General features: G+C 39.9%; 1 protein-coding gene across 5 annotated transcripts in view; it reads left to right on the plus strand.

Annotated features, from left to right (window-relative positions):
- Window positions 1–24,803, plus strand: part of DSE (dermatan sulfate epimerase) — a 69,216-nt gene that overhangs the window by 9,678 nt on the left and 34,735 nt on the right. The window contains exons 1-2 of one of the 5 annotated variants that reach the window (XM_079939858.1): window positions 22,195–22,210; window positions 23,221–23,318. Coding sequence is in view for 2 of the 5 variants with exons in the window: in XM_079939860.1 (XP_079795986.1) it covers window positions 21,799–22,214 (416 nt within the window). In the remaining 3 variants the exon portion in view is untranslated. Of the gene's footprint in view, window positions 1–21,745; window positions 22,215–23,220; window positions 23,319–24,803 lie in introns of those variants that run through there. The other 4 variants (XM_079939860.1, XM_079939857.1, XM_079939861.1 and 1 more) reach the window with 4 other exon arrangements.

Below are 24,803 nucleotides of genomic sequence, written 5' to 3' on the forward strand. Positions count from 1 at the left end.
GTTCTTGGAATCACTGAAAAGCCTGCAGAGTTAACTTAGGTAAAAGTGTCTTTTAGTGTCTCCCTTAGTTGTGAGGTTAATTTCTTTTATTCCTCTGTCTTTAATGTAAGTCTTTTACAAGTTAGAGCCTGTTGGCTCTAATGAGAACCCAGGAGGAGTAGAGAGCAAGATAAGAATCGATCTGTTACTTTTATGCAATAGTTCAAATTATCCTTTCTTAAACTCTAGTGTGAAATTTTAAGATCCACCTTTTTTTCTAAGAAAACCAGTATTGTTCAGATTAGATTCATCTTGTTTACCACATGCTCTGCTAGGGTTCTAAGATTTTCACCATTACAGTTTTTAGATTTACTGTGACTTGCATAGAGTTATTCTGTATAATATTCAAATTAACAAATGGTATTTGAGTATGTGCTGTGGGAACTTTAAAAATTCTGTTTCACCTCTACTTGTGAAATTTCATCTGGCAAGTTTTAGGATAAGTTGGACCACTTTCAGTATCTCTTTCTTGGGGAAGAAATCTGTTGGCAGTATTTATACTACTAAATTGCCATAAAATGATCAATTCTGCGCCTAAAGAAGTTGAGTGGAGCTAGAAGTATTAGGGTGGTTATGTAACAGACCCTTCTTTGTGTGTTTACATCCTTTTTTCTTGTTGGTGAAGCCACTGAAGTTTGTTTCAGTGATTGCAAGTTTTAGAAAAGATAAATCTGTGTTATCAGAAATGAATGCTTTGATATATAACTTTTTTTCAATGTACTTTTGAACCTGGAAAGTCAGATGAAAGAACGTTCTACTTTAGCAATAGAAATACTGAAAGGATTTAGTCATTCAGCGAGTACTTGCCAGGTACTTCTGTGTTTGAGGGGACGTCTGGGTGGAGGCAAAGAGGGGCGGCATGCAAAAGAAATATGACATGGTTTCCAGCCTTCAGGAGCTATAAAACTATAACTAAATATGAAACTTTATGAGAACAATTAAGTGTTGAACAGAGACAAATGCATGCAGCAGGATTGCAGGAAGGAAGATGTCTGTGAGGCTTACGTGGGCAGAGAATACTCAGCTAGGAAGGGGAGAGTGAATTGGGCCTCAGAGGATTTTTATGCCAGAAAGGGGAGGGGAGAAAGCATTGCAAGCAGAGCCCGCCAGCTAAGCAAAGGCACAGGAAGAGGAGTGAGCAAAGGAATGGGGTGGCTGCCAGGTCAAGGAGAACTTCTTAGAAAAATCATGGGAATTCACTTGTCTCCTTTTATGACATTCTCTCTCCTTTTGTCCTTACCTTCTTTGTATACTCTTTCATTCTTTTCCACAAATATTTTTGAAGGCCTGTGTTGCATGTAATCATTGGTGCATGACACCATAGGAAAGACAAAGAAGACTCAGACCCCTGCCTTCTACCAGTTTATACTTGAGCAGGTGAGATCTGCCTCAAATCCCTTTTGGAGCCAGAGAGGACTGACAATAAATGTGAGAAAAGAAGATAACAAGTACCTTCAAGTAACTCAGTGTGCATATTGACTCCTTTTTAGGGCCCAATTCAGATACCACCTCCTCAGTGCATCCTTCCTTCTTCAACTCAGCCGGAAGTATTAACTTCTGTAAATTTAAGTAGTACTTTGTAATTCTCATGCAAACTTACCTCCTTTTTCTTTCTTTGATTTTTTGTCTTGCGGGATATGAGTTCCCGGACCAGGGATCGAACCCATGCCCCCTGCCATGGAAACACGGAGCCCTAACTACTGGACCACCAGGGAATTCCCTTACTTCCTTTTTCTTTAGTGGTTTGTGTTAATATTTTCTTTCTTTTGTCATGTTATACGATGGCATCAGCACTTTCTTGGTTGACATCATCCCTGAATTCCCAAAGAGTATTGAGCAATGCATATATGGGGCCATAGGGGAGACCACTTATGGATGGAGTTACTAGGGAAAGCTTCATACATAGCACTGTGTTCTTTGAGAAAGGTATGCATTTGAAGTAGTGCCCGTAGAGGGAACCCCCAGAGAGAGTAACAGAGGGAATCAAGGACAAAAATATGAGTTGTGCTCAAGCAAGGATGAACAGGTAAGTGTGAAGGGAGAGCTTGTGTAGGGAGGAAATGAATGATAATGTTGAAAAGGTGGGCCAGAACTAGACTGTGGAAGCTCTTGGAGGAGAAACTTGTTCATTTTGCTTTGTGTATCGAGGCTCTTGAATAAGAAAGTGATATGATGATGGTGATTAATTTGGGAGGAACTTTATGGTTTACAAAGATAGTTATATCATGGGTAATATTAGCAGACTGCCTAGGTTTATATCTTGGCTCCTTCACTTTCTATGTGACTTACTTATTATGTCGGTGCCTCAGTTTCCTCAGCTGTGAAAAGGAGATGATACTAGTGTCTATATTATGGCACTGTGGTGAAGATTAAATGAGTTAACCCATATGGAGTACTCAGCATACTTCCTAGGACTTGGTAAGCACTATATGTGTTTATTGTTTCTAGCAGCCTTTGGTGTAGATATAATAAGAATTACGATCCCTACTTTAGAAATGAGAAAACTGTAGAGCTAGGACTATGTATAGTTCGTTAGGGCTGCTGTAACACAGTGCCTCAAACTGGGTGGCTTTCACAACAGAAATTTATTGTCTCACAGTTCTGGAGGCCAGAAGTCCAAAAGCAACTTGTCAGCAGGATTGGTTCCTTCCAAGGCCATGAAGGAGAATCCGTTCCATGCCTCTCCCAGCTTCTGGTGGTTTCTGTCGATCTTTGGTATTTCTTGGCTGGTAGATGCTTCACCCTGATCTCTAGCTTTATCTTGACGTGGCATTCTCCCTGTGTGTGTGTTTCTGTCTCCAAACTTCCCCTTTTCATAAAGATAACAGTCGGATTAGGAGCCCATCCGACTCCAGTAAGATTTCATCTTAACTTAATTATAATTATTATATCTTAATTATATCTGCAATGACCCTGTTTCCAAATAAGGTCACATTTTGGTGTATTGGGTATTATAACTCCAACATATGAATTTTTGCAGGACCCAATTCAACCCATTACAGATTTCAAGTTACATCTTTTTTTTTTTTTTTTTTTTGCGTTACGTGGGCCTCTCACTGTTGCGGCCTCTCCCGTTGCGGAGCACAGGCCCCGGACGCGCAGGCTCAGCGGCCATGGCTCACGGGCCCAGCCGCTCCGCGGCATGTGGGATCTTCCCAGACCGGGGCACGAACCCGTGTCCCCTGCATCGGCAGGCAGACTCTCAACCACTGTGCCACCAGGGAAGCCCTCTTCTTTCTTTTCAACATGGACTTTCTGTGACTTCTTTCCATTTAGGATTAGAGATAAAGACATTAAGAGAAGTTTAGGGACATTATACTTGCACTGGATAATTTCAGTTTTCTCTGTAAATGTGGATGATATGTCACCGTCCCAAAGTATAGGTGATAAAGGAAGAATGGAATGCTTTTGGAAAGAGGCAAAAATCTAAAGTATCAGAGTAAAGATTTTACTGAGAAGTTAGCTGGAAATGAATAAGTGGGTAGATATGCATCTGAGTGATGTAAGATAGAAGTTGATGCCTACCAGGTTTATATTAGGGATCGAGGTAGAAAGGATAAATGCGATTGAGGTTCCCGAATCACTGAGGGAGTTAGAAATATCGCCAAACAATAAAAATGACCTGTGAAGATTAAAAAGAGTACAGAGACAGATAGTGATTGCAGGTGATGAAAGTGTCAGGAGAGTCACCCCTGGCGAGTCACTGAGAGAACTAAGATGGCCCCAGGAATGGAAGAGGCTAGCTCCCATCTTGCTTATGGCTTGGGGAGAACGGCATTCGGTCTCCATGGGAGAGCACAACAGAGGATGTATCACTGAAAGAGTCAAAGTTGCTTCACAAAATCTTTAATTTGAAAGCATTTCAAGTCATCTCTGCACCATCCCTTGCTCCATTTAACTCAGGAATCACCTGACAGGTGGTCATCTCATCACCATGTTCATTTAGGACAAGACATGAGAAGAAAGTCTAAGACATAAGATTAGTAGAAAAGGACTTTTCTCCACGATGGATGAAGAGAACTCAGGTCGGGTTTGACCAAAAGAAATAGCTAGGTAAAATCTGGCCATGAGCAGATATAGACACCAAGTTAAACGTTCATGACCTTGAATATACACACAGGCACAAATATTAAATATCTGGCATTTCAGGCCCTGAATTGGGGTGTTTCTGGCAGGAGCATGTTTTTTGGCCTGTGGATCTGTGACCATCAGTTCAGAAATTATTGTCTTGTTCTGCACAGCATGCATGGTCTCCAGCAGTCTAGTGAAGCTTTTCCTTAAAAATTGTTTCTTGACTAGTAACATTTTATAGACAGATACATAAAAGCTCATCATAAGAAGTTTTTAGCACAAGATAATAGGAATAGTGTAGGTGTGAAAGGAAGAATAATTCATTGGAAAGTATCCTTATTATTTTGACATCTCTACATAAAAGAAACGTTGGCAGTACAGAGGATTTTTTAAAAAATTCCAAATAGTAGCACTAATAAAGCGCTTAAACCAAACCGTTAAATAATGATGATAATCTTTGGGAATGTGGTTGAAAGTGGGGACTTGAAGGGAATCACTTTAAATTTGAAAACAGAAGAACCTCAGTAAAAGTCTTGGCACCGATATAGTTATCCCGCAGAAAGGGAGGCCTGGCCAGTCTTGGCTTGAGGAGAGAGGGGAGGGACGGGATGTCTAATCCTGTGCAAGAGGGGCTGAAAGTTTTGAGGTGGCATTTAGGAAAGACCCTGAGAAAACCCATGAAAACCACTCATGGAATGCTAGGAAACAGCAAGGGATGCTCAGGGAGTGGACTGCGGTCAGAGGCGGGCCAGGCACATTGACAAGGGCATGGCAGGCTTGGGGGTGCAGGAGCCAGCCACAGCCGAGGGTGGGCATGGAGCTTTGTGCCTAGCAAGTGTTGGGAGGGCACAGGGCAGGGGGCAGCTCTCAGTAAGCTCCATAAGAATCGCCCTCAGCAACCTTCAAAGGTTCAAGCATTGTAGTATAGTTTACCTCCAACCGGACGCGCAGGCTCAGCGGCCATGGCTCACGGGCCCAGCCGCTCCGCGGCATGTGGGATCTTCCCGGACCGGGGCACGAACCCGTGTCCCCTGCATCGGCAGGCGGACTCTCAACCACTGCGCCACCAGGGAAGCCCCACAAAAGATTTTTATTGCTTCTTTTTATGTAGTTATATAGCTATCTAACTATGTGTATAGTTATCTCTGAGTATTTAAAGGTTTACATCTTAACACATTCATGAAATTCATCTATTCAGTAAATATTCTGTTTCTTAAGTGCTGGGCACTCTTAGATGTTGGGGATATAGCAGAAAGCAAAGTGCCCTCACGGAGCTTACATTCTAGAAGGGGGAGCCAGGCACACAAAAGAAATAAGTAAGTTGTGTGGTAGATTAAAGGGTTGTAAGTGCCATGAAGAAAAATAAAACCCCGGAGGGGGTTAGGGAATGGTGGTGGTCGTGCGTGGTAAGAATGTAACTTAAATAAGATGGTCACGTCCAGCCTCACTGAGAAAGTGGCAGTTGAGCAAATACGTAAAGGAGGTGAGGGAGCGAGCTATGTGGATGTCTGGGGGAAGCATGCCAGGCAGAAAGAACAAGCACACAGGTGCTGAGGAGGGAGCGCACCCCGTGTGTATAAGAATAGCAAAGAGGCCACCTGGCTAGAATGGGGAAAGAGTGGGGAGAGCTGTAGAATGTGAAGGCAGAGATAACACAGTCAGGCCATGTAATGACTTGAGAGCTATTGTCAGTACTTTGGTGCTGACTCTGAATGAGATGGGAAAACACTGGAGGGTTTTAAACAGAGTGGTGACATAATCTGAGTTATGGTTGAACATGATGGCTCTGGTTCCCATGTTGAGAATGTCTACTGGAGATGAGGGTGAAGCCAGGGAGACTAGTTTGGAAGCTATTGCAGTAATTTGGGCAAGACATGATGTGGCTTAGGCTGTTATGGTGGTGGCAAAAGTAGCTGGATTCCGGATGTATTTTGAGAATGGAGCCAACATAATTCGCTGATGGTTTGAATATGGAGACAGAGGCGGGAAGGGAAGGAGGGGTAGTTTGGGCCTGATTGGTTGCCAGTAACTGAGACTGAGATGGGGAAGTCTGAGAAGGCAGTGCCTGCCTGTATCTTTGGGTTAATTACATCTCTGTATCATTGTTTCACAAACCAAGTCTGTGGTATTCTGAGTTTGGATTATGATTCATAGGAGGACATTTGGAAAGTGCTCAGGGATTTTGATTCCAAAGAACTATGATCTGAGACAAAAATGAGAGTCAACAGAAGTACACATAAAAATGTTTGAGAATGTGAAAGGCAACAACAAAGAAAGTGAAATTTATCATTGGTGAGTATTTGAAGATTAAAAAATGGAAGAATGCTTGAATATAAGTGAGAAATGAAAAAAGAGCTTGTGTGTTGTGATAAAAGCATCACTCCGTATGTACCCATCCAATAAATGAAAGTTTAATTTTAATCAAATGAACTGGAATTGTATGTTTAATGCCAGCAAATTACTTTCCAATGAAAGGCTTTTAAGCTTCTTGCCTAACATCATGTATTTCATTTTTAGACAATATCTAAAGCTTTTAAGCAGTTTCTGAGTCCAGTGTATCCTGCTGTGTCCTTTGCTTTAACAGCAACATCCTTGGACAGAGTCATTTTTCTGGGTTGAAGTTAGAAAAATAATAGAAGATGAGTAAAGAAAAAGATTTGGTGAAAAGTATCACGACATTTTCTTGTCTAATGGGACAAAGAGTTATGAAGAGACTCTCAGAATTCAAACAGGAATTTAGATGACTGAACTAAAAGGAAGTCAGGGAGTCCCCAAGACCACTGTTGGGCTCAGTGACTCATTAGAAGGACTCAAAAAGCTGTTAAAATCAGGTTATAGTTTAAAACAGCCAACGGATAGAGATTGGAATCAGCGAAGGGGAAAGGTGCGTGGACCTAAGTCTTGGAGAAACAGGCACTGGCTTCCAGTATCCTGTACTAATGAAGTTCCACTCCCACCAACAATATGTGACAACACGTGCAAAGCTTTGCCAGCCAGGGAGGCTCACCCGAGCCTTGGTGTCCAGGGCTTTTATTGGGGTTCAGTCGTGTAAACATGCAGCGCCTATATGAATGACTTCAGATATTCAGATTCTAGCCCCCCAGAGCAAAGACAGGAGTTTGTCGTGAATCACATTGTTAGTATAAATTATCTGATCATACTGGTACCACATGACCCAAGGCCTCAGGCATGCAAAAAAAACCTCTTATCACATAGAATATTACAAGGGCTCAGAGCTCATCTCCCATGAGCCAGACAAGGGTCAGTCCTGAAGACAGGCCTTTCTTGGAAATGTGTAGGTTTTGAGTTAACCCTTTCCGGCATAGCCTGGTAGGGCTTTGAACATGGTATTACTGCTTCTTAGAGTCATTATCATTAGAGGGTAAATTTCCAGGACCTGATGCTGGAGGGGATGATATAAGGACATACCCCAAGTATACATAGTTTTAGCTAAATTTGTAAATGAGTGAACCAGAGTAGATTATAGATGAGAGGTTAAAACGTGTTTTGTGGTACTTTGCCTGAAAATGTATAATTGATGTCATGACACATCCCACATAAGTTTGCAGATGCTAGGCTAGGAGAATAGAGGAACTAACCTGCAATTATGTGGTATTGACTGGGATCAGGAAAGAGGTGGAAAAGAGGAAGGGAGCCTGGAAGTTGAAGTTGAGGCAGAGGAATTGACTCATGCAAGTATGGAGGCCGATCTGCTGTCTGCAAGCTGGAACCCAGCAAAGTTGGTGGTGTAGGTCCCAATCTAAGGGCAGACGTCCTTAGATGACGTCTAGATGAGGAGACGACGTCTTAGATGAGGAGATGACGTCTTAGATGAGGAGACGACGTCCCAGCTCATCAGTCAGGCAAAGAGAGAGGGAGAAAGGAGGAGAGGGGTGGGAGGGAGAGAGAGAGACAGAGAGAGAGAAAGGAGGGGGGGAACTCTCCCTTCCTCTGCCTTTTTGTTCTATTCAGACCCTCAATGGATTGAATGAGGCTCACCCATATCAGAGCAATCTGCTTTACTCAGGCTACTGCTTTTAACACTAACCTCTTCAGGAAACCTTTTCACAGACACAACCGGAAATAATGTTTAACCAAATATCTGGGCACTCTTTGGCCAGTCAAGTTGACACATAAAATTAACCATCACAACTGGTAAGAAAAGAAGTCAACATATCTCAGAATCAAAGGGGGAGATTTGGTTACAGAATTAAAGGCACTTATAGTCACAAATTCAAAGAATTACATTACCAACTGAAAACTAATGTATAATATCATTTATGGGAAGTAGAAAATATATTTCAATCAAACATAAGATATGTAAAATTTTAAGTTCAGAAGTAATTTTTTCATCCTTAAATTTTACCAAGACTGTTGTTTCTATGTTTAGGATATTTTTCTGACTGTGTAAACACATATATATCAGTATGGTGTATCAGTAAGCTTTATCTCTGTATATCAAATTTGGTTGGTGAAGAAATAGTATTAAATGTGGAAACTTCTCCTCAGATGTGTTCAGTTACATGGAATGTGTAGCCTGAAAGTTACAAATGTGCAGTTGTGCAGGAAGAAGGACCGACTTCTCGGCATCCAATACTTTATATCTGTCAAAGTATTTGATATTTTTAAGCTCTTGAAGATTCTGCAAGGTTCTGAGTACCCGGTGCATTGTACCTGTTTTAAAAATAACTTTCTGTGAGTGATAGTTCGTGAGCACTTCCTCGTAGTGTCATGGCACACTTCCTCTTATGTGGACTGACTTTGGTGTTCTCGTTGACAAGGTGATGACAACCGCTAGCATTTGTTGAACTCTTTCTAAAATCCCAAGCACCCTTTTAATGCTTGAAGCTAATTTAAGATCACAGAAACCCTGTGAGGCAGGTATTATTTTATCCGTTTTACAGAGGAGGAAACAGGAACATAGCTAAGAATGTGGTGGTGCTGGGTTTCAAACTCTGGAAGTCTGGCTCCAGCTTGTGCCCTCAATTGCTAATCAGGTTCGGAGGTGAATGATGAGAACCAGCATTTGGGGGAACACTTACCAGAAAGCGTTAAGTACTTTATAGGTGTTATGTCATTTAATCCCCCAAGCAGTCTGTGAGACCAATACCCTTTCTATCTTCATTTTAAGTAAGGGAGTAGGTTTAGAGAGTTAGCTTGTCCAAAGTCATACAGTGGTGAAAAAAGCCACTCTGACCCCCGAGCCAGCACTCCTAACTACCTCACTGGTCTGCCCTCATGAATCTATGGCAGGAAGAAAAATTTTACTTTAGTTTTCATGGGCATTTCGTGGTTTAGTTTAACTGTTATAGAAACTGTATAAGGTTATATTTAGCTCTTGGCTTCATTATCTTTATTTATCTTTTCATGCTTTATATTTTTAGTCAGTAATGCCAGAAAAGAGTGTTTTCATGGTTAAAGCGATTGCTGAGAAAGCCAGAGCTGATTTTTCAGACTCTTCTAGAAAAATCTTTGATTACTCACTATTTAGAAAAATTTTGGAAAAAAAAAAATTAAAAGATTGCTAACTGTCTTTTGGGGCCAGGAACAATAAGTTAAATAAATTGCTTTGGACTAAGGAAGAATTTTCATTTTGTATCCTCATGCCTAGTATATAGTTCCTGGATTTAATGGCTTCTCAATACATAGCTGAGTTAATTAATATTTGCAAGAAACTCTTACCCCCAATATCGATAGGGAACTGATATTCCAATTCTGGAAAACAATGCAGTGGAAAACTTAATACGCATAAGTTACTGCTTTTTAAAAGATTCAGAATACCAAAAAAGAAATACACTCATTAAATTAGCCTGAAAATAATATAAGAGTAAAAAATTCAGAAAATAGGATATTATCGTCTGATGTCATCATTAAGAAAATTGATTAAAATTGTAACAAAAAGTATCATTCAGAAGATATGCAATTGTTAGACTGCTAGATAAACTAGAATTTACTCATAGCTTGTCTTATAAAGTATAACCATTTCATTTTGTCTTTGAGGCTTTTTGCAGGCAAAATTCAGTACTCCACTAGTCTCATCAGCGACTTTGTAGACCTTCCCCCCACCTCTACCCTGCTCTCTCTGCCTCCATGAAAATGATACAGATTTTACTTCCTCTCTGCTTTCTGTAGGGCAACCACTCTCTCAAAAGCTGGATCTTAATGATTTTTAGTTTTGTAGGAATGAGCACCAGGCAAAACTCTCCTCCTAAATTATGCCTTCAGTTTGATAGCCACCAAGTTATTCATTCAAGTATTGATAGTGTCTGGTGTGTGGGAGATGGAGCCTTCAGACTTGATACCAGAAAATATCTCTGACCATTTAAAACATAATTTAGATGAATTATTCTCATATAAAGAAGTTATACTGTTATCATTGTTGGTGTAGGAAAAAAGTGAGCTTCAGATTATATTATGAGAAAATGTGGTATCTTCACAACTTTCCTGGGGACAATGTAGAAATGTTCTTTGACTACACAGAGCTGCACTTAACTTACAAACTTAACCTAAAGTTCTCCAGTGTTGAGTGTAAAGGTGGTGAACATCAGTATTATACACAGTGTGGTTTTGCTGTGTGGGTTCAGGGTTATAATTACTCCCTCAGTAGTGTGTATAAATTCTTTGGGCTTCCATATGTTATAATTTCATATTGTGGACTTTTGTTTGGAAATGACTTTTTTGGGGGAGATGTATTTCGTTTCACCCTTAAACAATAAGGAAACAATAAGCCTTCAGTAAAAAGAACTTTCATTTTGATTAAGAACCCTTGGTTTTTAAAATTTTCTTTTTTGGCAGAGTCCATAGGCTTTACACGTCAGGGAGTATAATTGTAGGGAATGATTGCATAGTACCAAAACCATATGTTTTCTTAACATTTGACATATTTAAGAATAATGTTAGATTTATTTCACTACAAAAATTTACCAGGGACATATAAGGCTTTATTTTGATATTGAGGAAAAATAACTAAAATTATCCTAATGATACCTTTAATAAAATTGAAATAGAAAAGTGAGGAGAACTTTAAACACATGTATATTCCGTTACTTAAAATATATGGAAACAGGGAAGTAGTATGTGTGAGACCATGACAAGATGTTTCTCAAATACTTGGAATTAGATTTCTTTGAGAGTTAAGTCCTAAAATAGATCAGAGAAGGAAATAAGTAGCTCTGCTGGGATGTACTAGTGCTCTTAGGCCATTGCTTTGCCTAAACCCTGATTGGAGGCCTATAGAGGGAGGGAACTTGGGTTTTACTGGAAGCATGACGAGGGAGGAGTTGTAGTTGCTAACTCCTGCAGGGTCTGCACATTTTCCAGGGCAGAGGGTACGGTGTCAGGGGTGTTCAGTTGTCTGGTCTGCTGGGCTGTTTCAGCCCTTCATGGATAAGGGCACATCCAGATCCAGTGTGGAAGGGTTAGCTGTCCTAGTCATATTATTAACTACTGGGCCTATCCATTGGGTTGGGCAAACTGTAACAGCTGGTGTTGGGCTGGGCTTGGTGGAGGTGGTGACAGGAGCTGTGGGGGGCATACATTTTGCTCTTCTTTCCTAAATATTCACTACAATTCAATTTTTTTTTTTTTTTTTTTTTGTGGTACACGGGCCTCTCACTGTTGTGGCCTCTCCCGTTGCGGAGCACAGGCTTCGGACGCGGAGGCTCAGCGGCCATGGCTCACAGGCCCAGCCACTCCGCGGCATGTGGGATCTTCCCGGACCGGGGCACGAACCCGTGTCCACTGCATCAGCAGGCGGACTCTCAACCGCTGCGCCACCAGGGAAGCCCCTAGACATTGATTTTTAATGATGTCCCAGGGGCATTTGTGACATGCTGACAACACAGACTCCTTTCAAGGGCAGCTATGGTGGTGATCTCTACTTGTTGAGTTGCTCCAGGCCCAGGGCCCTTCCCACTGCCTTTGTTCTGATTCCTTGTACACCAGGCAATTGTCTAATAATTTTACTTCCTTTGTATTTTTCTGATGAAGCCAGAAAATATTTCCTAATCTGCTTGATAGTTGTATTTCTCATAAATGAGTACACTGACATTCTGGTTTTATATATGTGGAGGGAGGAGGGTTTTAGTTTCATGAACATCAGATAGCATCTCCTAGGGTGATCAGCTGAGATGCTGATGACATAGACTGACCCAAGACCAGAGCCTGGACTGAGTTTAAATCATCATCTCTGGCAATGGCAGCAGATGTCCTCCAAGTACTCATGTACTCCTTCCATCATATCAACTTCTTCCTAGGAAACAGCTCCCCAGCCAAAGATTGTTTTTCCCAGCACTTACTGTATCACTGGGCCTTTCTTTCCAAAGAATACAGTAAGCAGCAGTCACCTTTTGTACACCAAGAATAAATAACTGGCCTTGGAAAGCAATCAAATTCAGATAATAGTTTATTTAATGTTTATGCTTTTCTTTGGGGGCAAAACCCCCAACAAATTCTTGAAAAATTTCAAGGGTCATATGCTTTCCTGTCCAGTGAGTGTGGAGCTTACTGTAAATGATGCCTTAAAGAGTCAGGAGCCTTGTGTTCTAGTTTCAGCTAAGTCTGTAACACGTGGCATGACCTTGCCCTAGTCAGTGGATATCTTTAGTTCTTATTCTTTTACTATAATATTTAGTTTCTTTCAAATAAAATATTTTACGGGTAGGTTAGTATCATCTTGCATGTCTGAAACTTCTTCCCTTTTATTGAAAATGACAAATATTTATGAAGCTCTTCATGTCAGGTTCTATGCTAAGTGCATCACATAATATTTATTTTGCCTCAGGAAGTTGGAACCATTTTACGGATGAGAGAATGGGGGTTCCGAGAGCAGGACTCAGTTGATCAAAACTAGTAGACAGCAGAGCTGGGACTTATACTCATGCCTGCCCAACTCCACGCCCATAATGTTAATCATAATGCTATGCTCCTTAGACTTGGTGCATATTATAAGGGGTTTTTTAATCCATCTTAATTTGGGACATGGTTTACTTTCTATAGGGTGATTTCTTCTATCCTTATACTTTGTATATTTCTAAAGCCAGAGGAATTGAAAGAACTTTTGTACTACTGTATGTTTCATTTATAAATCGCCCAGACTGTTTGGAAACCCATTTCATTTTTGAAACTCGATGTACTCGTATAGCTTTCAGTTCTTGATCCTTCTCAGCATACTCTTTCTGTGCTTTCTTTGTGTAAGGATGACAAAAATGGAACCTTTAATGTTGTTGAATGTTAACAATTTGGCTAAAGGAAAGAACCTTGGTTTAGGGTTTGGGAGATTGAGGTTGTTTTTCTGCCTCTGAAGTTTACACTAAGATGTTGTTAGATTAACTCTTAATACTGCTTTACCACATTGAGTTATTGTAAAGGGAAAGATCAAATATGTGAAGAGCGTTTCACACAAAATTTCTCTGTGTGTCAGCAATCACAATAGCTGCAGTGGCTTGTTGGAACCAGAATTAAAGCAAAACAACTTTAGGCTTATTGTTGCTTTGTGAGGACCTACTTAAGATAATTGGAATTCGGTCAGTTTGTTAAGCCCTTTTTGCATTATTTGGCTTGGCCTTAGCGTAATGCCAGTTGAGCTGTTGCAGATATATGTAGGGCATGCAAGCAGAGAAATGATTAAATTGCTATCTGAATTATCTCAACTATACTGTATTCATTGATTAGGTCAAAATTTAGGAATATTTTGCTCTCTAAGCTGTGTAGAGTGAGACCAAAAAATAAGAAGGAAAACTGGATTAGAAAAACTAGTGGAGAAGAGAAGAGGAAGACTGTTAGGGGAAATGAGGCCTTAATAGGGTCATTCAGAACCATCCTGAGAATTGAATTATGGGTAAACTGTGTACTCTTAGGCAGCTCCTGAGGGGAGCTCACGATTTTGCCATATTGAGAGTTCCATGCTCTTGAACTGGGCCAAGGGCAGCTTAAAGTTTTAAGGGAGGTGGCAGCACTCTGCCGTGTTTGCAGCACAATGAACTAGGGAGAGAATGGCTTGAGAGATCATCCGCAGACATCTGAAAGTACAGACTTAATTTGTGCAAGGGTGTGTGTGTGTGTGTGTGTGTGTGTGTGTGTGTGTGTGTGTGTGTGTTGTGGTAGGGGGAGCCAGAGAGTCAGGGTTGGTCATTTTGGTAAACTCATTAGCCTTTAATGGCCATTGTTTCACTCACCATTTTCAGCATCTTCCAAACTTTAGTCATTCAGGCACCACCTTCAACGGTTTTTGCTCTATCCATTTACTTTTCTTTTTAAATTATTTTTAAACTTAAATGTATTTTAAACAGGAAATTTATCTGTTGAAATCTCAGGTTTGATGTGATAGTTATAGTTTTTTCTAATGTACATTGAAATAAGTACATAAAATTAGCATAAAACCTGTCTACCTAATTTTTTTATTGGAGTATATTTGCTTTACCATGTTGTGCTAGTTTCTGCTGTACAACAAAATGAATCGGCTATACGTATACATATATCCCCTCCCTCTTGAGCCGCCCTCCCATCCCCCTCAATCCCCCCGACTCCCCCCACCCACCATCCCACCCCTCTAGGTCATCACAGAGCACCAAGCTGAGTTCCCTGTGCTATACAGCAGGTTCCCACTACACATAGTTGTGTATATATGTCAATGCTACTCTCTCAATTCATCCCACCCTCCCCTTCCCCCCGTGTCTGCAAATCCGTTCTCTACGTCTGTGTCTTTTTTACTGCCCTGCAAATAGGTTCATCAGTACCATTTTTCTAGATTCCATATATATGCGTTAATATACAGTATTTGTTTTTCTCTTTCTGACTTTCTTCACTCTGTGTGACAGACTCTAGGTTTATCCACATCACTACAAATGACCCAATTTCATTCCTTTTTATGGCTGAGTAATATTCCATTGTATATAGTACATCTTCTTTATCCATTCATCTGTCGATGGGCATTTAGGTTGCCCATGTCCTGGCTCTTGTAAATAGTGTTGCAGTGAACATTGGGGTACATGACTCCTTTTGAATTATGGTTTTCTCAGGGTATATGCCCAGTAGTGGGATTGCTGGGTCATATGGCAGTTCTGTTTTTAGTTTTTTAAGGATCCTCCATACTGTTCTCCATAGCGGCTGTATCACTTTACATTCCCACCAAGAGTGCAAGAGGGTTCCCTTTTCTCCACACCCTCTCCAGCATTTATTGTTTGTAGATTTTTTTGATGATGGCCATTCTGACTGGTGTGAGGTGATACCTCATTGTGATTTTGATTTGCATTTCTCTAATGATTAGTGATGTTGAGCATCTTTTCATGTGTTTGTTGGCCATCTGTGTGTCTTCTTTGGAGAGATGTCTATTTAGGTCTTCTGCCCATTTTTTGATTGGGTTGTTTGTTTTTTTGATATTGAGCTGCATGAGCTGCTTGTATATTTTGGAGATTTTTCCTCTGTCAGTTGCTTTGTCCACCTAATTTTAGCTCTTCTCTTTACAGAGAGGATATACAAATGCCGGAGGTAGAAGGTTAAAGGGGAAACCCAAAGCCTGGATATAGGGGCTTTTCGATAAATTTCCTAAACAGATTTAAGATGGTAGATGGGAACTAGGTCTCCCTTTGGGTTATCAGGCTAAAGCAAGTTTGCCTTAGACTTTAGTTAAGTTTAATTTGTTTACCTCTTTCATTTTTGTTTTTTGAAAACCTAGTGAATAATACACAAATCAATAAATGTGATAAACCATATTAACAAATTGAAAGAGAAAAACCATATGATCATCTCAACAGATGCAGAAAAAACTCTCAACAAAATTCAACACCCATTTATGATAAAAATCCTCCAGAAAGTAGGCATAGAGGGAACTTACCTCAACATAATAAAAGCCATATATGACAAACCCACAGCTAACATAATTCTCAACGGTGAAAAACTGAAACCATTTCCACTAAGATCAGGAACAAGACAAGGTTGTCCACTCTCACCACTATTTTTCAACATAGTTTTGGAAGTTTTAGCCACAGCAGTCAGAGTAGAAAAAGAAATAAAAGGAATCCAAATCGGAAAAGAAAAGTAAAGCTGTCACTCTTTGCAGATGACATGATACTATACATAGAGAATCCTAAAGATGCTACCAGAAAACTACTACAGCTAATCAATGAATTTGGTAAAGTAGCAGGATACCAAATTAATTAATGCACAGAAATCTCTTGCGTTCCTATACACTAATGATGAAAAATCCGAAAGAGAAATTAAGGAAACACTCCCGTTTACCATTGCAACAAAAAGAATAAAATACCTAGGAATAAACCTACCTAAGGAGGCAAAAGACCTGTATGCAGAAAACTATAAGACACGGATGAAAGAAATTAAAGATGATACAAACAGATGGAGAGATATACCATGTTCTTGGGTTGGAAGAATCCACATTGTGAAAATGACTATACTACCCAAAGCAATCTACAGATTCAATGCAATTTCTATGAAACTACCAGTGGCATTTTTCACAGAACTAGAACAAAAAATTTACAATTTGTATGGAAACACAAAAGACCCTGAATAGCCAAAGCAATCTTGAGAAAGAAAATCGGAGCTGGAGGAATCAGGCTCCTGTGCTTCAGACTATAGCACAAAGCTACAGTAATCAAGACAGTATGGTACTGGCACAAAAACAGAAATATAGATCAATGGAACAGGATAGAAAGCCCAGAGATAAGCCCATGCACATATGGTCACCTTATTTTTGATAAAGGAGGCAAGAATATACAATGGAGAAAAGACAGCCTCTTCAATAAGTGGTGCTGGGAAAACTGGACAGCTACATGTAAAAGAATGAAATTAGAACACCCCCTAATACCATATACAAAAATAAACTCAAAATGGATTAAAGACCTAAATGTAAGGCCAGACACTATAAAACTCTTAGAGGAAAACATAGGCAGAACACTCTATGACATAAATCACAGCAACATCCTTTTGACCCTCCTCCATTTAGGGAAATGGAAATAAAAACAAAAATAAACAAATGGGATCTAATGAAACTTAAAAGCTTTTGCACAGCAAAGGAAACCATAAAGAAGACGAAAAGACAGCCCTCAGAATGGGAGAAAATATTTGCAAATGAAGCAACTGACAGGATTAATCTCCAAAATTTATAAGCATCTCATGCAGCTCAATATCAAAAAAAAACAAACAACCCAATCCAGAAATGGGCAGAAGACCTAAATAGACATTTCTCCAAAGAAGATATACAGATTGCCAACAAACACATGAAAGGATGCTCAACATCACTAATCATTAGAGAAATGCAAATCAAAACTACAATGAGGTATCACCTCATACCAGTCAGAATGGCCATCATCCAAAAATCTACAAACAGTAAATGCTGGAGAGGGTGTGGAGAAAAGGGAACCCTCTTGCACTGTTGGTAGGAATGTAAATTGATACAGCCACTATGGAGAACAGTATGGAGGTTCCTTAAAAAACTAAAAATAGAACTACCCTATGACCCAGCAATCCCACTACTGGGCATATACCCTGAGAAAACCATAATTCAAAAGGAGTCATGTACCAAAATGTTCATTGCAGCTCTATTTACAATAGCCAGGACATGGAAGTAACCTAAGTGTCCATCGACAGATGAATGGATAAAGAAGAGGTGGCACATATACACAATGGAATGTTACTCAGCCATAGAAAGAAACAAAATTGAGTTATTTGTAGTGAGGTGGATGGACCTAGAGTCTGTCATAGAGTGAAGTAAGTCAGAAAGGGAAAAACAAATACCTTATGCTAACACATCTATATGGAATCTAAAAAAAAAAAAAAAAAAAAAAATGGTTCTGAGGAACCTAGGGGCGGGACAGGAATAAAGACGCAGACATAGAGAATGGACTTGAGGACACAGGGAGGGGGAAGGATAAGCTGGGACGCAGTGAGGGAGTGGCATGGACTTATATATACTACCAAATATGAAATAAATAGCTAGTGGAAAGCAGCCGCATAGCACAGGGAGATCAGCTCGGTGCTCTGTGACCACCTAGAGGGGTGGGATAGGGAGGGTGGGAGGGAGACGCAAGAGGGAGGGGACGTGGGAATATATGTATATGTATAACTGATTCACTTTGTTATAAAGCTAAAACTAACACACTGTTGTAAAGCAATTATATTCCAATAAAGATGTTAAAAAAGAAAAACAAACAAAACCTAGTGAATATGTTTTAGGCTACAGAAGTTTCTAGGCCTCGTGAGTGTTTTTCTCTGTTCGTTTCCTGGCAGAAACTTTTTCTCAAAAATTCTAAACTTGCTTTGGCTTCAAATAAGGAGGAATAAGGTTTCTCCTTGCTCATTTCAATAATGAGATCCACTCTATCAGCTCCTAGGCCCACAAGTTCAGCCAGCATCTGTGAGCTGCCTTTTATATGCCAGGCACACACTGCTAATCCCTGTGATGCAAAGAGGAAGCTGTGGTCCCCTCTTCTGTGAGGTGTGGCATAAACAGCTGAAACAGTCCGATGTGGTACAGGTACCCGCCAAATACAGGAGATGTTAACTCTTCAGGTAGCTCAGCAAAGGCATTAATAACTTACAGAGAGTGGAGGCTGGGCTTGTTGTGTGTATGCTATGAGGAAGGCTGCACAATTTGTGCCACCGCGAGTGCCACGGTCTTCTCTTCTCATTCTTCCTAGATGATTGTTCAGCAGAATTTCTGTGGGTTCTGCACTGGCCCACATGTATTCCAACAAGAATGTTTTAAATGTGCGGTAACTCAGGCCTTGCTGCCCTGACACCCTCACGTGAATATGAAGCAATAACTAGGGAACCTTTGGTAACAGTTGGCATATTGAGGTGGCATGGTTCCCAAAACAACATCTTAATGAGGTCTGTGCTTCAGGAACAGCGCTTCTTGTTTAAATACCCTCGGGCATGTCCTATGTAACCGGAAGCAATGTGGCAGAAGTGGCTGTGATCATAGCTTGCGTCAGTCCTGGATTGGGAGGGTCCCTGTGGAGCAGCCGTCTCTATCTCAGTGACTCCAGACCTGGATAGGAGGGTGATATGCATAAGGCAGGAGAAAGAGAATAAAACAAATCAGCCTTAGCCCCTTTTAGGGAATGTGTGTGCAGAATCTGAGCTGGAGTTTCTGGTTTCCACATAGCTTCCAGCCCATCCATCCATAACCCACGCCACCCCTTACCCACCTAGAACTTGAGCTACACGTTTAAAAACAGTAGTTGACGCAAAACATTTTCATCACCCCAAAAGGAAACCTACGCCCATTTTAAGCAGTCATTCCCTATGTCCCTCTCTTCCAAACCCCTGGCAACCACTAATGTATAATATTTTCTGTGTCTATGGATTTGCCACTGCTGGACATTTCGTAGAAATGGAACCATACGATATGTGGCCTTTCGTGTCTTCTTTCACTTAGTTGCGTCCATGATGTAGCATGTGTCAGTAATCCATTCACTTTTATGGCTGAATTCCCTGATCCTGTTTTCTTCATACTGTTTGAATACAAACTTAAAAATATGTTGAGAGTGAAGCTCTGTTTTAATGGTACATCTGTTAGGCCAGTTTTAAAGAAGGTGAAAATGGAGATATTGTTGTGAAATGATAATCGTTAAGAAGCCTCAGACAATTTGATAATGAAAAGTTTGGGCAGTGTTGCAAAAAATTATTTGCTTTATGTTAAAAGCCTTTTAAACAAGGAAAACAAACAAGCAAACAAACAAACAAAAACCCAGTAGTTGAGAGAAGATCTTCAGTTCTATTCTATGCACGTAGAGGTCAGTTAAAGGAGAAACTTCCAAGCCATCCTCAGTCTGGCTGCCTACAACACCCTCCCCCCTCAACAGTGCTAATTGCACTGATGGCTGCATCCAGTTGTAGACCTTTGGGGATTTAATATATGCAGGCTTTAAAAAAAAATTAGCACACTTGTTCTCTGAAAAGAGCAAAAAATACACCCCGGGGTGGGGGCAGTGGGGACTGAGCATTACTTCAGACTCAGCCATGTCTCTGTGTCGCCAGAGACCACACCCCTCCTCAGACATAACCACAGAAGACTCTGGGTCAGCTCTCTGGCCTTGAAGGAGGCAGCCAGTTGCCTTGAAGATTTGGGTGCTAGACACAATATGGGTGGAGTCCAAGAGTTATTTCTATTTTGTGTATTTTATTTAGCATGGCTATATTAGTTGTTTTTATTCATTACAGGTTCTACTCTTGAAGTACATCTAAACTGCTTCATAAAATCACTGCCACTGAGTTTTATATATATAGTCTAAAGCACGTTCAGAAATACAAAGAATACTAGAGTTCATGGCAGCATCTACAAGTGATGCCATGTTGCCTTTCTCTTGGAGATAGAGCAAGTTGAGAATATGGATTGTTCTCCAATGTGTGTTAAATCCTTAGTTTTCTTTCTTCTGAATGTGATGAGGCAGATTTTCCTTGGAAAAATAGTTTGTGTTCAGCTGGAGAGGTTGATTTTTCTCCACCAGTTTCTCCGTTGAATAATTGAAAACTACTGTTCATTATTTACATAAAACTGTCTTTTTCTGGTCTGCTTTCTATAACCTTTCCCCTCTGAGGAATTTTAAGAATTCCCTGACTTTCCTCTGGGGGATTTTATGCCTGCTTTATCCCAGATGTGGGACATAGACCAGGCTGAGGATTTTCTTTCTTTCTTTTTTTTTTTTTTTTTAACGTTCCTACTTTGAAAGACGTTCTTGCTAACCTGTGAGCAAAGCTGCTACTGAAAAAAAGGATTTTCAAGAAAGTTAAGCAGTTAAGAAAATATGTGAGCTTGGTTTAAATGTCTGACTTACTGAATGACACCAAAATCCCAAATGCAAAATGAAAAAGTAGACAGTAGTTTCAAATAATAAGGGGAAAATGCACACATGTTCTTTCAGCCTTTTAATTCTGGAATTTTATTTTCTGAATGAAGGCATGTCAGTCTCTAGTCCCTGCAGCCCCCTGTCTGATCATGCCCTGCACTCCTGCCGATGTCAGCCCAGGGAACACATGGGCTTAGCAGATGTTTACCCTGCTTTTGTTGTCGCAGTCCCCACCTTCTGCTGACACAAAGAGAATCTTTAGCCTTAGTCATAATATTTTGTCTGCTCACATTCATATAGATGTATTGATCCTAATCCCTGGTTCAGAATGGAGAATGCTGAGAAGAGGGGAGAACTTAGAGTGAAGGAGGCTGTATTAAGACAGGATTTTCTTTTTTTTTTTTTTCCCTAACGTCCATCCTGATTCCCAGACGATATTTCACCACAAGCTTTTGGTTACTGTGGTTTTCATATTAATGTCCAAAAATACCATAAAATCAAAACGTTTTTTGTGTGATAAAACGTGAGAAGAATGCCAACAAGAGTTTTTCTTCTCTACTCGAGCAGATATTAGACTGTTTTCCCAAGTCCAAAGTTTCTGTTTTCCACAATGAATATGTCTGTTGTATCATGTGTAATTAATTAATGAGTTAATTAAATGATTAGGTTTTAGTTTCTTCCCAGCTCAAATTTTTGATGTATTTTTGAACAGTCTAAAAATTCATAAGCTTAATTTTCATAGTAAGCAAGGTCGCTACCTACCACGTATTTCCTGCTTCACCATGGTCCCCTGGTTGACATATCCTCCTCTTCTCTTTTCTGTCCTGTAGGATCTTTCGAAGATGGTTTGGCTGCCTTGGAGATTTGGAGATCTGAGGCCACGATGAGGACTCACACACGGGGAGCTCCCAGTGTGTTTTTCATATATTTGTTTTGCTTTGTGTCAGCCTACGTCACCGACGAGAACCCAGAAGTCATGATTCCCTTTACGAATGCCAACTATGACAGCCATCCAATGCTGTACTTCTCCAGGGCGGAGGTGGCCAAGCTCCAGCTCAGAGCTGCCAGCTCCCACGAGCACATTGCCGCCCGGCTCACTGAGGCCGTGCACATCATGCTGTCCAGCCCCTTGGAGTACCTCCCTCCCTGGGATCCCAAGGAGTACAGCGCCCGCTGGAATGAAATTTACGGCAACAACTTGGGGGCCTTGGCCATGTTCTGCGTGCTGTATCCTGAGAACATTGAAGCCCGAGATATGGCCAAAGACTACATGGAGAGGATGGCAGCTCAGCCTAGTTGGTAGATTTTTGTCTTTTTCTTCTTACTGTATTAAACTCTGCAATTTAAAAACATGAATTCATAGTCAAATGAAATCTCAGAGGCCAGATTTTCACATACTTGTGTTTGTGCGTGAGTGAAGGGGATAGGATACTTGTTATTTGTGTTGTTAGTGGCTTATGAATGGTCCCTGGTTTCAAAAGACCTAGTGACTTCCATGTTTAAAGTTAGAAGAAAAATATTTAGGTAGAACCTAACCAAAGAAAAAATAATTTGCTGCATTGAGTAAATAGTATCATCTTGATTGTTGAGATTTCTTTCCCCCTTGTTTAACAGCCTTGTATTACCATCATCAGGCCTTAGGTTCTGATTGACCCGCAAGTGGTTAAAACCTTTTGCCAGCAAGAGATTTCCGCCAATTAAGATTTCTTTGCATTTTAGGACAATTAGGAGCTAAAAGTAAATGTGATAGGATTAACTGACAATTTATAAATAAGATCTTATCCAGTAACCAGCAAATTGCCCAAACCTGTAGGAAAACCAATGTTGTGGTATAATTATGTGAGGAATTCTAATTGTGTAATAATTTACTTTCAGGAGTTCAAGATTTGAGAACAAACTTCCTGTGTCTTCTTGATTAGCTTAAATTTATTTTATTTGTGTATAATTAATATGTCTACCTGCTTCCAAAAGGTATGGGATGAATTAATTAGGGATTCCGCGGGTATTCTCATTTAAACTGTGTTTTAATACACATGGTCCAATTACACTACAAAAAATTACAAACTGTATGAAATATCCTTTTAAAATTACATAGGCTGATACTTGTCATAGGGTTGGAGAGAGCTCATTTTTAAATGCTTAGAAAAATCAGCGATGCATTTAATGTTGTGAAGAGTTACATCTCAGATATCATAAGGGTGAATAATGGTAGCTTGCAAGCTTCCTGAATTCTGCCAGTATGGTAAGTAAATTTAATACTTCCTAAATTTCTGCCAGTATGGTAAAGAATATTGTTTGTTTATAGAATTTGAAGGAGTTTCTGGAATTTCTAAATGAAAAAGATTATGGAAGAGTTTACATTAAATCCATATCAGAGCTTATTTTTTTAAGGCTTGTTATGAGGTATGTATAATCATTTTGAAGCTTATAATATTTTAGGTTGAAAAGAACCTTTTTATTTGATTTGTTTCAAAGCTGAGCCGTGTATGCCTTAGTTTCTGTTCTTGACTAACCTCCTTCTACTCCTGACACCAAGAAAGAAAATAAAGATGGATGAAAATTGGATATTTGACTTATAAGTTTCTATTATCAAGTGTTACAATTACTCACTTGACATTGTACTGTTAGTTAAAAAGTGGCAACCATATTTACTTTAGGGGAAAAAAACCTTTGTTGTCTATAAGGGTACTTTTAAAGTCCTTTTTGTTTTAGATAGGTAAGTGAAATTTGACAGATTAAGATGTGGATGAAAATGTTCCAGAGAGCCGTCTGTTTCACTTCATGAAAGAGTAGCTAACTGTGAAGTACCACTTTTTAATGGAGATTTTTTTTTAGTACAAATAAAATCGCATTAAGAGAATTCACAAGACCACTGCAATTGTATTATGATGATATAAAACATTCAGGCATATAAATACCAACTTAAATGAATGCTGTCATTAGAGAGGACTAGACTCCTATGATAAAAGGAGGAAAATAAATAAAAATGAACATTTTCATAGTTTCTACAAGTTCAGAATTACTGGTTGTGGAGTTGTGTAGGAATTTATTAGAGGACTAGTACTTTGTTCATGGCAGTATTGATAAAAATAGGTATACCTCTATGCCGTTAGCCAGTAACCCAAAGCCAGTCTGTGATTTAATAGAGCTGAACAGTTGACTTCTTTCCCTAGACCTCTTAGATGAAGGTCAGAAATTGAGAATTTACCTTTACATCTGGTTTCTAGTTCCAGAAGTGATCCTAGCATAAAAAGTCGAGCTACTGGAACATTTTTGTCTTGGCAAGTACTGTTACTAGGTTGTACTTTTAAATGATTTTATGGAAATTTTAACTTTTTAAGAGCAACCACACCCAACCCCTAGACCCTTAAATTTTTATTAAACTGTAGTTGAATGTAATCAATCACTTTTTGACAACTTAAAACACTGCTAAATGTTTTGGTAGTTCAACTGTTCCTATTTAAATCAACTAAATCATATGTCGCCACTGTGCCCAGAGAAAGGTATTGTGGTCGTTGTCATTGTCTTAGGACATAGTTCACCTATATTTGGTTTCAGAGGAAAATAAAAGACTGACTCTTATTTATAAAGATGCAGACCTACTAGACCTACTAGAGAATGGACTTGAGGACACGGGGAGGGGGAAGTGTAAGCTGGGACAAAGTGAGAGAGTGGCATGGACATATATACACTACCAAACGTAAAATAGGTAGCTAGTGGGAAGCAGCCACATAGCACAGAGAGATCAGCTTGGTGCTTTGTGACCACCTAGAGGGGTGGGATAGGGAGGGTGGGAGGGAGGGAGACGCAAGAGGGAAGAGATATGGGGACATATGTATATGTATAACTGATTCACTTTGTTATAAAGCAGAAACTGACACACCATTG

Source organism: Stenella coeruleoalba (assembly GCF_951394435.1).
Source record: "Stenella coeruleoalba genome assembly, chromosome: 12".
Lineage (NCBI taxonomy): Eukaryota > Metazoa > Chordata > Mammalia > Artiodactyla > Delphinidae > Stenella > Stenella coeruleoalba.